Source organism: Dipodomys merriami, unplaced genomic scaffold, assembly GCF_024711535.1.
Source record: "Dipodomys merriami isolate MVZ:Mamm:240054 unplaced genomic scaffold, mDipMer1.0.p SCAF_57, whole genome shotgun sequence".
Taxonomy (NCBI): domain Eukaryota; kingdom Metazoa; phylum Chordata; class Mammalia; order Rodentia; family Heteromyidae; genus Dipodomys; species Dipodomys merriami.
In genome coordinates, this window is record NW_027206146.1 from 7,927,131 (window position 1) to 7,943,467 (window position 16,337).

The 16,337-nt window shown below is 52.7% G+C and overlaps 1 protein-coding gene and 1 non-coding gene across 4 annotated transcripts; both read left to right on the plus strand.

Annotated features, from left to right (window-relative positions):
- Positions 1-1,197: 1,197 nt before the first annotated feature.
- LOC138812883 (neutral amino acid transporter B(0)-like) lies at positions 1,198-12,672 on the plus strand. 3 transcript variants are annotated; one of them, XM_070001127.1, is made up of 8 exons: positions 1,198-1,923; positions 5,014-5,056; positions 6,087-6,143; positions 6,650-6,819; positions 7,639-7,872; positions 9,179-9,404; positions 9,489-9,623; positions 11,844-11,969. In XM_070001127.1, the coding sequence occupies exons 1-8, from the start codon at positions 1,391-1,393 to the stop codon at positions 11,877-11,879; spliced, it is 1,434 nt and encodes a 477-aa protein (XP_069857228.1). In that variant the 5' UTR covers positions 1,198-1,390; the 3' UTR covers positions 11,880-11,969. The 3 variants fall into 3 exon arrangements, with proteins under 3 accessions (XP_069857228.1, XP_069857227.1, XP_069857229.1); XM_070001126.1 differs by having other exon boundaries at positions 1,209-1,923; positions 9,210-9,404; positions 11,844-12,672; XM_070001128.1 differs by lacking the exon at positions 1,198-1,923 and adding an exon at positions 2,192-2,362 and having other exon boundaries at positions 9,210-9,404; positions 11,844-12,672.
- Positions 6,876-7,007, plus strand: LOC138812939 (small Cajal body-specific RNA 23). Its single transcript, XR_011367654.1, has one exon. It is a non-coding gene; the product is annotated as a small Cajal body-specific RNA 23 (non-coding RNA).
- Positions 12,673-16,337: the final 3,665 nt, after the last annotated feature.

Genomic DNA, 16,337 nt, shown 5'->3' on the forward strand with positions numbered 1-16,337 from the left:
TCGGCACTGGGAATGGAATCAGGGCTTTGTCATGCGTGCCAGACAAGCAAGTGATGGGCACTCAGCCTCGTCCCCAGCCTCAGATTGGTTTGAAGAAAGGAAAGCTTTGAAGAGTCATGATTTCACAGTTACTTTCCTTGTGAGATAGAACAATAGATACATATTTGGTTCAAGGCAGAGCCTCACATGTTACTTTTTGTTGCAATTAAAGGATTGAGGATTAAACCTGATGAAACTTCCTGGTCCACTGAAACTGGCCTTTTTGAGAAATCTCACCCTCTTCATGATTTCTCAGGAAGTCAGATCACAACTTAGGTTTGCTCATGTGCACCTTTTAGCATGAGTGACGCCATTCTGATTTTTATTCAAGTCTGTGTGATCCAGTGTAAGAATGTGTGCTGGCCCTGGGGCTTAAACTCAAGGTCTAGGCTCTGTCCCTAAGCTTTTTCATTCAAGGTTAGCTCTCCACCACTTGAGCCACAGCTCCACTTCCAGCTTTCTGGTAGTTAATTGGAGATGGGAGTCTCATGTCTTGATTCAGCTCTCAGCCTCCTGAGTAGGTATGAGCTGCCAGCGCCTGGCTATATTTTGTTTTTAAGTCTTGCTAAGCTGGCCTCAAACTCCTGATCCTCCTGCCTCCTCCTCCTCCTGCTGGAATTTCAGACACATTCCACAATGCCTGATAAATATTCTGTCACAATAAATGCAGAAGGCTCTGTCCCTGAACTATTCCCCATCTCCTTTTTATTGACTTCTGCCGCCCTCTTGGTCGGGCTCCTATCTCTGCTTCAGCCTCATTTTCATCATTTTCCCTCTTGAATATATGTGTGTGTGTGGCACTGGTGTGTGAACTCAGTTCCTCACACTTGCTGCCCTTCCTTTTGCATAGTGGGCGCTCTGCTCTACCACCTGGGCCTCACCTCCATCCAGCTCCAGATCTCAGCGTCCCTAGTAGCTGGGGTTACAGGCCAGCCACACATTTGGTTTTAATTGGTGGTGGTTTGTTATTTAGTGCTGGTACTCTGATCCTCCAAAAGCCAGAGTCCAAGAAACAAACGCACGCGCTCTCAACTCACTCTCTACACTCAGGCATTGCACGCGCGCGCGCGCACACACACACACACACACACGCGCGCGCGCGCGCGCGCGCACCCAGAGCAGGGAAGGCGCAGGGGGCCCCAGGACTCCGCCCAGGAGAGGACTGAAAAAGACCTGGCAGAGCCCGGGAGTTCACCCTGCCTGACTCCGGGGCGCTTCCCCGCGTGGCTGCCGCGGGGCGCTGTGGCGCACCTCCCCTGCGCCTTAAGGGCCTCCGCGTGGCGGGAAGGACCGCACTCACCGCAGCCCCGGGCGCCCAGGAGCTCCGCGCGCACGCCTCGCCCGCCTCGCCATGGTGGCTGATCCCCCCAAGCCCGACCCCAAGGCAGCCTCGGAGCCGGACCCCAGCGCCAACGGCGGCCCGGCGCTGGGCGGCGGGGAGGCTCGGGCCGCAGGCGGGCGCCGCGCGGCCCAGTCCCGGCTGCGCCGCTGCCTCCGGGCCAACGCGCTGGTGTTGCTGACCGTGGCAGCTGTGGTGGCCGGCGTGGCGCTGGGGCTGGGGGTCTCCGTGAGCCCCGAGCGCCGGGCCACCTTCGCCTTCCCCGGGGAGCTGCTGCTGCGCCTGCTGAAGATGATCATCCTGCCGCTGGTGGTGTGCAGCCTGGTGGGCGGCGCCGCCAGCCTGGACCCCACGGCCCTGGGCCGGCTGGGCGCCTGGGCCCTGCTCTTCTTCCTAGCCTCCACCCTGCTGGCCTCCGCGCTCGGTGTGGCGCTGGCCTTGCTGCTGCGGCCCGGCGCCGACTCCGTCGATGCCTCCATTGGGGCCACTGGCGATGTCCCACAGGCCAGCAAGGAGGTGCTCGATTCCTTCCTGGATCTTGTGAGGTCAGACACCCCACCCCTCAATCCCACCCCATCAACCCCAAACCCCATCCCACCCCATCACTCCAGATCCCCACCTCATCACACACACCCCCACCCCACAACCCCGGAGTCCCAGGTGGTACCCTGCGCTGGGCAGAGCCAGAGCACCATGTGGACTGGAGGAGACTTAGAGACACGGAAGTGGATGGGGCCAGTGTTGGGGGGGGCAGACCTTGCCCTTTCGTGGGTGTTGAGGACAGGATCAGGGGCAACAGGGTTTAGCAGGAGCTCCCCCACCCATGGGAGGGGGGTCTTTGTGAGTCAGGAGAGCCAGTGAAGAGGACCCCAGGGACATCCCCAGCTCTGGCTGTGGGACAGGAGAAGCTGTATGGGGACCCCAAAAACAGTTATCCATGCCCATTGGGACTTCCTGACCAGCCAAGGACTCTCATGAGAGCAGGTGAGAGCTTCACCCCCCCCCCCCCCACTTCCCAGGGCTGCTCAGACCACTTATCTCCAGATCCAGTCAGCTTTATTTTATTTTGCTCAGCCTCTTCCTCTCTCGATTCATCTGGAGGCCAGGGCACCTTATGAGGTCAGCCCCGTATCCCCTTTCCCACTTCCCTTCCTCCTCTGCTTTTCCCATGGAGTCCCCAGAGCTGGCAGCTTAGAGCTTTGGTGAGGAAATCTGTTGGTGTTTTTTTTTTTTGTTTTTTTGAGTCCGGTCATGGGGCCTGAACTCTGGACCTGAGTGCTGTCCCTCAGCTCTTCAGCTTAAGGCTAGCACTCTACCACTTGAGCCACAGCGCCACTTCCAGCTTTTTTCTTTTTGCTTATGTGGTGCTGAGGAATCGAACCCAGGGCCTCATGCATGCAAGGCAAGCGCTCTACTACTGAGCCACTTCCCAGCCCTGGTGAGGAAATCTGATGTGTTGTTTTGACTTTTGCATTTTTCCACCATGCTCGTGTGTGTGTGTGTGTGTGTGTGTGTGTGTGTGTGTGTGTGTGTGTGTGTGTGTGTGTGTTTGTGTGTGTGTGTGTGTGTGTGTGTGTGTGTGTGTCTTTATGCACCTGTACTGGGGCTTAAACTCAAAGGCCAGGACTCTACCACTTGAGCCACAGCTCCACCTCTGCCTTTTGGTAGTTCATTGGAGAGAAGAGTCTCACCAACTTTCCTACCCCAGCTGGCTTTCAACTATGATCCTTAGATCTCAGCCTCTCGGGTGGCTGGGATCTCCCCGCTGCATAGCCACATATAGGAGTCTGATGCAATGTCTGTAGGTTGGGGACTTCCTGGAAGTGGGGACAGGAAGTGGTGAGGCACATAACTGAGTATTCTTGCCTCTAGGGGTCTGCTGACTCATTGGAGGCTGGGTTTGCATGGTCACAGCTGGGAACCTGGAGCTTCTGGAGGAGAGAGATTAGCTGGGTTCAGGAGGTGGGCACACCCACCTGAGGCTGTTTGTGAGGACAGGCCTCACCCAGGGCCTAAACTGTGGGGCACCTCCAAACTTAGCTGGAACATCTCACCAACTGACACACCCCCTGGTGGCCGGAGGTGCCCTCAGAGAGACACGTGGCCTTCCACCAGCTGTTAACACACCCATCAACCACCATCACCTACCAGGCCTCAGAACACTGCAACCAGGAATGATGGCACATGTCTGTAATCCCAGCTGCTGGGGAGGTAGAGGCAGGAGGATCATGAGATTGAGGCCAGCCTAGGTAGGTAGCTAGGGAGACTTGTCTTCAAACAAAAAGGGGCTGAGGGCCTGGCTCAAGTGTGTAGAGCCTTTGGGGCCCTAGATTCAGTCTCCAGTACTTGGGCAGAACAAAGCTAAGTAGGAAAAGTAGGAAGATCACAAGTTCAAGGCCAGCCATACACACACACACACACACACACACACACACACACACACACACACACACACACACACACACACACACACACACACACACACACACACACACATAAAGATTCTGGGAGTAGGGCTGGGAAGGTGGCTCAGTGGTAGAGCGCTTGCCTTGCATGCATGAGGCCCTGGGTTCGATTCCTCAGCACCACATAAGCAAAAAGAAAAAAGCCGGAAGTGGTGCTGTGGCTCAAGTGGTAGAGCACTAGCCTTGAGCTGAAGAGCTGAGGGGCAGCACTTAGGCCCCACGATCGCACCAAAAAAAAAAAAAAAGATTCTGGGAGTAATGGCTCCAGAGGCAGCTTCTGGTTCAAATCCCACCTCTGTCACATCCCACCTGGGCAAGGCTTTGTTTGTGCCAGCCCTGGAACTTGAACTCAAGCCTGGGCCGCTGTCCTTGAGCTTTTTCACTCTACCACTTGAGCTACAGCTTTGCTTCCATCTTTTTGCTGGTTAATTGGAGACAAGAGTCTCATGGACTTTTCCTGCTCCCAGGCTGGCTTCGACATGTGATCCTCAGGTCTCAGTCTCTTGAGTAAACTAGGATGGCAGGCGTTGAGCAAGTTTCTTGCTTTTGGCTACCTCAATTTCCAATCCCCGGACTGGGGCCAGGATGGTATGAGTTGGTTTATGTACAGCATTAGACTCCTTCCCGCAGAACAGCCTCACAGCAACCCCCTGCCACCCTGCGTGACCTGATCTTTGCTGCATTCCATCACCCCTATGCCCTCCAACCCAGTGCCAGCCCCTGGGGGACCAGGCCTCCAGGAAGCGGCTGATGCAAGCCTGGCCAGAGTGACTTATTCCAGGCAGCGGGTGGGGCTGAGGCCAGGGAGACCCGGCCCTTCCACCCAGACCACGCCCCTCAAATTCAAGACCACGCCCCTGTCACCCAGACACACCCCAGGCCCTTCCTGCCCTGGCTCCGCCCTCCATGCCCCGCCCCCACCCCTACTGCCTCTGAGCCTAACATTCTTTACCTCCAACCCACAATCCTGCCAACCTTCTAGGGCCAGCTCAGGGTAAAGTGGTGCAAGCAGGCTCCATTGCCTGGTTGGGCATGGGTAGGTCTTGTACGGGTAAAGATGGGGACTTGTTCCCATCCAGCCCTCTCCCGGCAAAACACACCCGTTTCCCCTCGATCCCCCCACACCGCCTTATGGTATTCTAATAGCCCCTGTGTGTCTTATCTCTGCAGGAATATCTTCCCTTCCAACCTGGTCACTGCAGCCTTCAGATCTGTGAGTCTCCAGGGAGGGGAAGTTGTCCCCTGGCTGGGGCGGAAGTAAAAACAATTTTTGTGGCCCTGTCCACCTGAGAGTATGCAGCCCTGAGATCCATCCGGGCTTTTCCCTATGAGGAAATGAGAATAAGGGGGTGAAGTTTGGGGGAGTAGCAAGAAGCTACTGAGTCCTGAGGCCCTAGGTTTGGACCTGGGCTCCATTACCTCCTTTGGTTTTTCTACCTGGTGACAACAGCTTTACCTCTGAGTCTCAGCTTCTACTTCTAAAAAGTGGGGTATGATAAAAGCTGATGGTTGAAGCCAGGCGCCGGTGGCTCATGCCTGTCATCCTAGCTACTCAGGAGGATGAGATCTGAGGATCATGATTCAAAGCCAGCCCGGGCAGGAAAGTCCGTGAGACTCTTATCTCCAATAAACCACTAGAAAACCAGAAGTGGTGCTGTGACTCAAGTGGTAGAGCTGAAGAGCACAGGGACAGTGCCTAGGCCCAGAGTTCAAGCCCTATGACTGACCAAAAAAAAAAAAAAAAAAAAAAAGACGGTTGAGTTTAAAGGAGGCTCAAGGTGGCTGGGTGTGGTAGTATACACGTTTAATTTCAGCTCCTGGAATTAAAAGACCAGGTTGGGTAAAGTTCCCCAGACCTTGCCTCATAAAACACCGGTCCCCCAGAGTAGGAACATCTGTGAGACTCATCTCCAATGAACCACCAGAAAACCAGAAGTGGTGCTGTGGCTCAAGGGGTAGAGCACTTACCTTGAGCTGAAGAGCTGAGGGGCAGCACCCAGGCCCAGAGTTCAAGCCCCAGGACTGACAGGGGCAGGGGGGGGGGAGCCCTTTTGATTACATATTTTTGTTTGGTTTGGTTTTTGGAGCACTTACATAGCAGGTGCCAGTGCCTGGGTTTGGCCCCCAGTACTGAATAAGAATCAAAATATGTAGGTGGACGTGGAACACAGTTGGCTCCTGGGTGGGATGGGGGCTCCTCCATGTCAGTTCTTACAGGATCTTCCTGGCCCTCCCTCCCACAGTACTCCACTTTCAGTGATCGGAGCAACCAGACCCAAATGAACGGGACGCAGGTGCAGGTGAGTGCTGGCTGTTCTCCTTCTCAAAGCTGTGTCCCACCTCAGCCTCCCTCTTCTCTCATTCTGTCCCCCCCCCCCCGCTGCCTCCACTGCCCTATCCCTGCCCCTCTGCCTATTCTCTGTCTTCCTCCGTGGGTCAGGCTTGTTCCTAAGTGCCAATCTGGGGGTGCACCGTTTTAGGCCATTGCCCGTTGTGTTTCCTCTTGGTAGAACTGTCTTCCCACCCTCATGCCCTGGTTCATTCCTCCTGTCCTTCAGGCTCAACAGATGTCTCTTCCTCCAGGAAGCCCTCTGTGATACCTCCCCACACTGGCACCCCTTCCCTTCTGAATCCTACCCTTCCCTGGGGATCCCCCCCCATTCCAGTCCCTCTCACTTTGGGTGACCTGTGGTGACAAGTCTCTTGCCCCTGGTCGCCTGGATCTTGAGCCTAGGGAAGGCCAAGGAGCCTTGAGGAACTGCCTTGTCCACTAAGCAGGTGGACACGCCTATGTGTTTCTTACCAGAAGTTGCCCCAGGGTGAAGAAGTGGAGGGCATGAATATCCTGGGCCTGGTGGTCTTTGCCATCGTCTTTGGCGTGGCCCTGCGGAGGCTGGGGCCAGAGGGCGAGCTGCTCATCCGCTTCTTCAACACCTTCAACGACGCCACCATGGTGCTGGTGTCCTGGATTATGTGGTGGGTGCTGAGGCTGTGTGACTTTAAGCAAGTGCCTTGCTACCTCTGTGCCTCAATAGCCACTTCTAGGGCCTGGTCTTTTCCTTGTGGTGCTGACCTGCCCCCTCCATTAGCAAGAGTATCAAGACTGGTTTGGGGGTGCCCTGCTTGAGTGGACGTGGTGACACCCCATGGTTTTCAGAACAAACACTACAGTCATGCCAGGGAAGAGCTCCATAAAGGATAAGGTGAAGGAAGACATGTCCATGCCCAGAGCTGAGCAGTGACACTCAATTTGACTTCAAAAATGAGTTAAAGCTGACATCAATGGCTCATGGCTGTAATCCTAGGTACTCGGGACACTGAGACCTGAGGACTCTGGTTTGAAGCCAGCCTGGGCAGGAAAGTCCATAAGACTCTTACCTCCAGTTCACCAGCAAAAAGCCAGAAGTGGAGCTGTTGTGGCACAAGGCCCTAAAATTCAAGCCCTAGTTCTGGGACACACACACACACACCCCTTTAGCCATATCCTGATCATGTATTGGATCTGGTCACATCATCTGCTATAACCAGAAAACAAATGGCTCACAGGATAGCAGCTGGATTTGGGGGTCAAGTTCAAATCTGAGCACATGGGCTTTTGTCTCTTGGCTGCACCACCTTCAAAGAAAAGGGCCTGGCCTGGAAGAAGTAACGGAGGATCACCCAGGTCTGGGAGGCGTGGGTATGGTGCTCAGGTTTCTGCCTGCTATGTGGGGGTGAGTAGGCTGGGAAGGCTCCTACGGGTGCACAATGCCCTGCCATTGTAAGCAGCTGTGGTCCTCTCTCCTGGGGGACCAGGTACTCCCCTGTGGGCATCTTGTTCCTGGTGGCGGGCAAGATTGTGGAGATGGAGAATGTGGGGCAGCTCTTCACTAATCTTGGAAAATACATCCTGTGCTGTCTGCTGGGCCACGCCATCCATGGTCTCCTGGTCCTGCCTCTCATCTACTTCATCTTCACCCGCAAAAACCCCTACCGTTTCCTCTGGGGCATCCTGGCACCGCTGGCCACTGCCTTTGGCACCTCTTCCAGGTGAGCCTCACCCCCTGGGCAGGATCCTCATACAGAAATAGGAATGGAAGCCAGGCAGTGGTAGCTTATGCCTATAATCCTAGCTACTCAGGAGGCTGAGATCTGAGGATCATGATTCAAAGTCAGCCTCAGCAGGAAAGTCTGTGAGACTCTTATCTTCAATAAACCACTAGAAAACTGGAAGTGGTGCTGTGGCTTAAGCAGTAGAGTGCTCACTTTAGCTGAAGAGCGCAAAGACAGCGCCCAACACCAACAAAAAAAAAAAAAAAAAAGAAGAAGAAGAAGAGGGCTGGGAATGTGGCTCAGTGGTAGAGTGCTTGCCTCGTAGCATGCATGAAGCCCTGGGTTCGATTCCTCAGTACCACATACACAGAAAAAGCTTAAAGTGGTGCCGTGACCCAAGTGGTAGAGTGCTAGCCTTGAGCAAAAGAAGCTCAGGGACAGTACCCAGGCCCTAAGTTCAAGTCCCAGGACTGGCAAAAAACAAACAAAAACCCTTTTCATCGTTCCATCTCCCCTTTCCCACCAGCCTGGTTCTAGGGGCTCAGGTTTGACTCTAATCCAACCTTCTCCTGTTCATCTGGTCTTCTCCGAATCTTCCTGCCTGTGACATGCCCCCCCCAAAAAAAAACAACCCAAAAAACAAAACTAACTCTGCTTGGAGCCTGCCAACACCTGGGCTCTGCAGGGTCAGGTGTGATTTTTAATTTTTATTTGTTTTTATTTTATTGTCAGTCATGGGGCTTGAACTCTGGGCTGGGTGCTGTCCCTGAGCTCTTCAGCTCAAGGCTAGTGCTCTACCCCTGGAGCCCTAGCACCACTTCCGGTTTTTGACTGGTTGAGATAAGGGTCTCCCGGGGACTTTCCTGCCCAGGCTGGCTTTGAACCACGTTCCTCAGATCTCAGCCTCCTGAGTAACTAGGATTACAGGTGTGAGCCACCAGCGCCCAGCTTTAATTTTTTGTTTTAGTAGTAGGATTTGAACTCAACAGCCTCAAGCTTGCTCGACTAGCAACACCACTTGAGCCATATCACCAGTCCCCTCTTCCTTTATTCTGCTTGAGACAAGGTCTCCCATAGTTTAAGTGGGAATTTCTGTAGACATTTTGAGAGACAGGAGTCTTGGGAATGGTCTTTGTTTACAGACCTGGTTTCAATTGGGATGTGGGCGTGGCCTGTGTTGTGGACCCCCGTCTCATTAACATGTGGGTGTGGTTTCACCTGGGAAAGGGTGTGGTCTACATTAGGGGCGTGGGCAATGTCGTGTGGGCGTGGCTCTAATGGGTTGGTGTGGGCGTGGCCTCAGGTCGTCCCTCCCCCCCTCTGGTCCCCCGCAGCTCTGCCACCTTGCCACTGATGATGAAGTGCGTGGAGGAGAGGAATGGCGTGTCCAGGCACATCAGCCGCTTCATCCTTCCCATCGGTGCCACGGTGAACATGGACGGCGCGGCACTCTTCCAGTGCGTGGCCGCTGTGTTCATCGCACAGCTCAACCGGAAATCCCTGGACATGGTGAAGGTCATCACCATCCTGTGAGTGCGAGGCGGCCGCGGGGGTCCTCCTGGTCCCCGTGTCCTCCCACCCCGGCGTCATCTGCCTCATGTCCCCTCCTCCAGGATCACAGCCACCGCGTCCAGCGTGGGGGCGGCCGGCATCCCCGCGGGAGGAGTCCTCACCCTTGCCATCATCCTGGAAGCCATCAACCTCCCCGTCAAGGAGATCTCCTTGATCCTGGCTGTGGACTGGCTAGTGTGAGCTGGGGGACACAGGGGGACCCCGGGCATAGGGGACAAGCCAGAGTGGGCAGAAGAGGAAAGCCCACCCGGCCTGGATTGCTAGAGGGAGCAGGTGGGACCTTGAGCTTTCCAGGAAGAGGGAAGACTGTCATCTTTGGGGTTCTAAGAGGAACCCTAGAAGGTGGTAAACGGGAGTGGTTAGTTGATATGATGCAGGCCTGGCAGCTTGGGTTCCAATCCTAGTGCCACCAACTGTGTGGCCTTGAGCAAGTAATTTCCCTAGGTCTCCATTTCTCTGTAAAATACAGAGAAGAGGGTCTTAAGGACTAGATGACTGATTTAATATAATGTACATACACACACACATACACACACACACCCTTTCAGACTGCCCCCAATAACCTGATAAATGTTACATAGTTGTTTAGGATCATAATTACACTATTAAGAGTATAAATATTTGGGCAGCATGGTAGTGTATGCCTGTTATCCCAGTACTCAGAAAGCTGACACAGGAACTAGGATAGTGCCCATGATTTATGAATGTAGTTTGAAATACTTAACAAGACTGAGATCTATAGGATCAAGGTTTGAGCCAACCTGGGCAGAAAAGTCTATGACTTCATCTCTAAAATCACCAGGAAAAAGCAGGGGCTGCCAGGTACTGGTAGCTCACACCTGTAATCCTAGCTACTCAGCAGGCTGACATCTGAAGACAGAGGTTCAGTGCTAGCCCAGGCAGGATAATTTTTGAGCCTTTTTTTTTTTTTTCTTGTCAGTCATGGGGCTTGAACTCTGGGCCTGAGCGCTGTCCCTCAGGTCTTCAGCTCAAGGCGAGCGCTCTACCACTTCAGCACAGCACCACTTCCGGTTTTCTAGTGGTTTATTGGAGATAAGAGTCTCATGTCCTGGCTGGCTTTGAGGCTGACTTTGAACTGTGATCCTCAGATCTCAGCCTCCTGAGTAGCTAGGATTACAGGCGTGAGCCACCTGCGCCCACCCAGCTCTTTTTTTTTTTTTTTTGCCAGTCCTGGGGCTTGAACTCAGGGCCTGGGCACTATCTCTGAGCTTCTTTTGCTGAAGGCTAGCACTCTACCACTTGAGCCACAGTGCCACTTCCGGCTTTTTCTGTGTATGTGGTACTGAGGAATCAAACCCAGGGCTTCATGCATGCTAGACAAGCACTCTACCACTAAGTTCCACATTCCCAGCCCCAATTCTTGAGACTCTTATCCCCAATTAACCACCAAAAAGCCAGAAATGGAGCTGTGGCTCAAGCGGTAGAGTGCCAGGTCCTCAGTACCTGCCTCAGTACCTGCAGGGGGCAAAAAAAAAAAAAAAAGCAAAGTCTGGATATAAGATTTAAGTGGTGGGCTGGGACGGTGGCTCAGTGGTAGAGCGCTTGCCTTGCATGCATGAGGCCCTGGGTTCGATTCCTCAGCACCACATAAGCAAAAAAAGAAAAAAAAGCCAGAAGTGGCGCTGTGGCTCAAGTGGTAGAGCGCTAGCCTTGAGTTGAAGAGCTGGGGGACAGTGCCCAGGCCCAGAGTTCAGGCCCCACAACCGGACCCCCCCCCCAAAAAAAAAAAGATTTAAGTGGTTGGGCTGGGAAGGTGGCTCAGTGGATGAGTGCTTGCCTTGCATGCATGATGCTCTGGGTTCAATTCCTCAGTACCACATAAGCAGAAAAAGGTGCAAGTGGCACTGTGGTTCAAGTGGTAGAGCACTAGCCTTGAACTGAAGAGCTGAGGGACAGTGCCCAGGCCCTGAGTTCAGACCCCATGACCAGCAAAATAAAAATTAAAAAAATAAAAATAAAAAGATTTAAGTGGTAGAGCATCAGCTAAACACAGAGAAGTACTGCCAAAGAAACAAAAAACAAACAGAACAGATGAAAATACAGAAGATTGGCCAGGCACCAGTGGTTCATAGCTATTCAGGAGACTGAGATCTGAGGATCGAGGTTCAAAGTCAGCCTGGGCAGGAAAGTTCGTGAAACTCTTATCTCCAATAAACCACCAAAAAGCCAAAAGCGGTGCTGTGGCTCAAGTGGTAGAGCACTCGCCTTGAGCTGAAGAGCTGAAGGAAAGCGCCCAGGCCCAGAGTTCAAGCCCACAACCGACAAAAAAAAAAAAAAAAATACAAAAGCTTGCAGGGGAAGAGTTGGGTGGCCGGGCCTGGGCTTCCTCTGGCCTCTTCCTTCCCTCTCAGCACCTCATTTCTTGTCCATTTTAGGGACCGGTTCTGTACCGTCATCAACGTGGAAGGTGACGCTTTGGGGGCGGGAATCCTCCAGAATTACGTGGATGGTACAAAGTCACAGAGCTCTGAACCCGAGCTACTCCAGGTGAAGACTGAAGTACCACTCAACCTGTACACGGTCCCCACAGAGGAAGGGAACCCCCTCCTCAAACAGCCCCGGAGCCCCAGTGAGGATGCTGCCACCTTCGAGAAGGAATCCGTCATGTAATTCCCAGGAGGGCCTGCCTTGTCCTGCTGGGGGTGGAGGGACACTGGACAGTGAGGTCCCTAAGGGTAGATTCATGGACAAATCACGGTTCTAGGAGATAGTCGGGGCTCCTGGAAATTGGGGACCTTGTTGCTGGACTCTATGTACTTGTAGGAACCTGGATCTCCTGAGTCCTCAACTCTTGTCTCCACCCAAAGCAAAAATATTCGGCCCCAACCCAGAGCTACACAGCTCTCCCCTGGTGCCTGGCCCCATGACTGGCACAAGTGGGTGAGAATTTTTACACTTTTGAATGAGGATGGCCAGGCCACGTCATGTGGGCTGTACCAGTGCCTTTAGCTGTGGTGTGTGTGTGTGTGTGTGTGTGTGTGTGTGTGTGTGTGTGTGCACGCGCGCGCGTGTGTAGGGGTGGGCTCACGCGGTGCTCTGACCACCAAACCCTCCAGTGTACATCCCATAATGTCCCCAGGCCATGTACTCCCCACTGCTACCCCCAATAACAAACACTCCAGGAACTCTGGGGGAAAGACCAAGAAAAAAATACTATCCCTCCAGAAGACACTATTTGGCAATAAAATTATCAAGTGTATTTAATTAGGTGTTTTAAGAATTGGACTAAGCCAGGAGCCAGTGGCTCATGCCCGTAATCTTAGCTACTTGGGAGGCTGAGATCTGAGGACTGAGGCTCAAAGCTAGCCTGAGCAGGATAATTTATGAGACTCTTATCTCCAGTTAACCACCAAAAAGCCAGCAGTGGAGCTGTGGCTTAAGTGGTAGAGTGCCAGCTTTGAGAAAAAAAAGCCAAGCAAGAACATAAGACGGGGGCTGGGGAGGTGGCTCAGTGGTAGTGTGCTTGTCTTGCATGAATGAGGCCCTGGGTTCGATTCCTTAGCACCACATAGGCAGAAAAAGCCAGAAGTGGCGTTGTGGCTCTAGTAGTAGAGCACTAGCCTTGAGCTGAAGAGCTGAGGGACAGCGCCCAGGCCCAGAGTTCAGGCCCCACGACTGACCAAAAAAAAAAAAGAACATAAGACGGTGAGTCAAAGCCCCCCAACATTACCATAAAATAATAATGAAGCTGGGAGCCAGTGGTTCACACATGTCATCCTAGCTATTCAAGAGGCTGAGATGTAAGGATCGTAGTTTAAAGCCAGCCAGGGCAGAAAAGTCTGTGAGACTCTTTTTTTTTGGTTGGTCGTGGGGCTTGAACTCTGGGCCTGGGCGCTGTCCCTCAGCTCTTCAGTTCAAGGCGAGCACTCTACCACTTGAGCTACAGCGCCACTTCCGGTTTTCTGGTGGTTTATTGGAGATAGGAGTTTCACGGTCTCTCCTGCCCAGGCTGGCTTTGAACCGCGGTCCTCAGATCTCAGCCTCCTGAGTAGCTAGGATTACAGGCGTAAGCCACCAGCACCCGGCTGTGAGACTCTTATCTCCAATTAACTACCAGAAAACTAAGTGGAGCTGTGGCTCAAGTGGTAGAGCACTAGCCTTGAGTGAAAAAGCTCAGGGACAGTGCTCAGGTCTTGGAGTTCAAGCTCTATGAATGACCCCCCCCCCAAAAAAAGAATGGGAAAAATATCCTATGCAATTTAATTTCTCCTTTTTTTGACATTAGATTTGAACTCAAGACATTGCAGTTGCTTGGCAGGTGCGCTATCACTTTAACCATGCCCATTCTGACCACATGCCTAGTAACTTTAGGGTTTTCTCTTCCAGGATAGGGTCTTGTGTTTCTTAAGGATGTCCTAGAAGAATACACTACCCACATAGCTACCCACATAGCTGAGATAATTCAAATGCACTACCACACATCCGGTTAATGTAATGAGGTCACATTAAGTTTTTGCCAAGGCTGGCCTGGAATTTCTATCCTCCAGATCTCCAGCTCCTGAGGAGGCTGGGATTACAGACCATTTGCCATTGGGCAATTTCAAACAGGTTTTTAAAGCTACTGAACTGTCTTTTGTTTTTATTTTTATTTTTTGGTCCGGTCGTGGGGCCTGAACTCTGGGCCTGGATGCTGTCCCTCAGCTCTTCAGCTCAAGGCTAGCGCTCTACCACTTGAGTCACAGCGCCACTTCCGTTTTTTTTCTTTTTGCTTATGTGGGACTGAGGAATCGAACCCAGGGCCTCGCGCATGCAAGGCAAGCGCTCTACCACTGAGCCACCTTCCCATCCCAGCCCCTACTGAACTGTCTTCAGTGAAATCCTTGCAAGTCATTCAGAAGGATGGTGAGTGGGGGGGTGAGCCACTGCTGCCTCCTCCAGGGGCTGGGACTCAAACCTGGAACCCTTCAATAGCTGGGCACCAGGCAACACTCACCAGTGCTAACACACGCAGGGTGCAGCTGCAGTCATCAGAGATCATGGTGACTTGGTTCACTTGGGTTGATTCTATCTGGTGTTGGTGGGGAGGTTCAGGGATTACAGGAGAGGAGCCTGGTACGAGAGACCCTGCACAGACCCTTTAGACCTTACACTCATATCCAGGCTATCAGCAATCCCATTTTCTCTGTTCTGTAAAGAACTCCCCAATCTGGCCCTTTCTGCTGCACCCCATGCTATACACACCACCTGGTCCAGTGATATCAGCCTCCCCTTCCCCTTTGCCCAACCTTGGACCTTCTTGCCACTTTAGTCTGTTCCCAGCATGATCACCAGAGGGCGCCAGTTTCCATTTGGGGTGGCCTCCATTTCTTTCTTTCTTTCTTTCTTTTTTTTTTTTTTTTTTGTCGGTTGTGGGGCTTGAACTCTGGGCCTGGGCGCTGTCCCTCAGCTCTTCAGCTCAAAGCGAGCGCTCTACCACTTGAGCTACAGCGCCACTTCCGGTTTTCTGGTGGTTTATTGGAGATAGGAGTCTCAAGCTCTCTCCTGCCCGGGCTGGCTTTGAACCGCGATCCTCAGATCTCAGCCTCCTGAGTAGCTAGGATTACAGGCGTGAGCCACCAGCACCCGGCTTTGTGGCCTCCATTTCTAATGCCAAGTCTTTCAGAAAAAGCCAAGGCCCACCAGCCTCACCTCCCATTCTCCTGCCTTCCTCCCCACTTCCCACTCATTCCTTCATTCCCTCTCCAGCATACCAGGCCTCACCTGCCTCCGGGCCTTGGCACTAGCTATTCACAGCCTGGACACTCCTCGTTTCCCCATCTCTACTTGACTCCTTCTCAGCCATTGCTTAAATGTCACCTCCATCTCGTTCCCCACGCTGCTCTGTGGGCACCTATTCTATTCTAGTTGATCATAGGTTTATTTTATTTACTTACTTAGGTATTTTAAGACAAGAATACGCCACATAAGCCAGGCGCTGGTGGCTCTCGCCTGTAATCCTAGCTACTCAGGAGGCTGAGATCTGAGGATCGCGGTTCAAAGCCAGCCCGGGCAGGAGAGACCGTGAGACTCCTATCTCCAATAAACCACCAGAAAACCGGAAGTGGCGCTGTAGCACAAGTGGTAGAGCGCTCGCCTTGAGCTGAAGAGCTGAAGGACAGCGCCCAGGCCCAGAGTTCAAGCCCCACGACCGACAAAAAAAAAAAAAAAAAAAAGAATACGCCACATAGCCCAGGCTGGTCTCAAACTTGAGATCCTCCAGCCACAACCTCTTGAATGCTTTATTTACTTTTGCAGTGCTGGTTAGAGCCAAACAAACAATACTTTGGGCCTGTCATGTGTTTGTAAGACTGGCTAGTTTATTATACTGGTGGATTACTACTGTACTGCACTGCACAGGCCTGGCCCCACATCTCAGGAGCTCAGGATTGGCATGAATGAGTAAACAGGGCTCCAGCTGTTCCAAGGCTGCCTGTCTGTGAGAAGCTGGCTGCCTACCAGGTATATGACCTTGGGGGGCTGCCAATTTTCCCAGCTGGGGGAACAATGGCTCTGTTATGCCTTATCCCAAGGCCACTGGAGGTCATGTAAGACCTGAGGAAAAGTACCCCATGGTCACTCCCCTGGGACCCATCCTACCCCCTCCTCAACAAACCAGGCCTAGTATTCACACTTGTTATCCTAGCTAGTTGGGAGGCTTACATAGGAGGATCAAAGTCAAAGGCTAGCCCTGGGCAAAAATAAAAGATCTCTATCCAAAAAAAATAAGGCCCTGGGTTTGATCCTCAACCCTGAAGGGGGGGGGGGGAACTCACAAATTCAATTATCATCCTAATCATAATTCAAAGGAAAAATGAAAGGATGGTCATTTGGAATAAACTGTTGTTTTTTTTTGTTTTGTTTTGTTTTGGTCAGTCATGGGGCCTGAACTG

Bases quoted from the DNA above. Each gene is read 5' to 3' on its own strand.
- LOC138812883 (XM_070001126.1), top strand. From the start codon at position 1,391: ATGGTGGCTGATCCCCCCAAGCCCGACCCCAAGGCAGCCTCGGAGCCG. The intron at 6,144-6,649 runs GTGAGTGCTGGC...GTTTCTTACCAG, and splicing joins TGAACGGGACGCAGGTGCAG to AAGTTGCCCCAGGGTGAAGA. The intron at 9,624-11,843 runs GTGAGCTGGGGG...TGTCCATTTTAG, and splicing joins CTGGCTGTGGACTGGCTAGT to GGACCGGTTCTGTACCGTCA.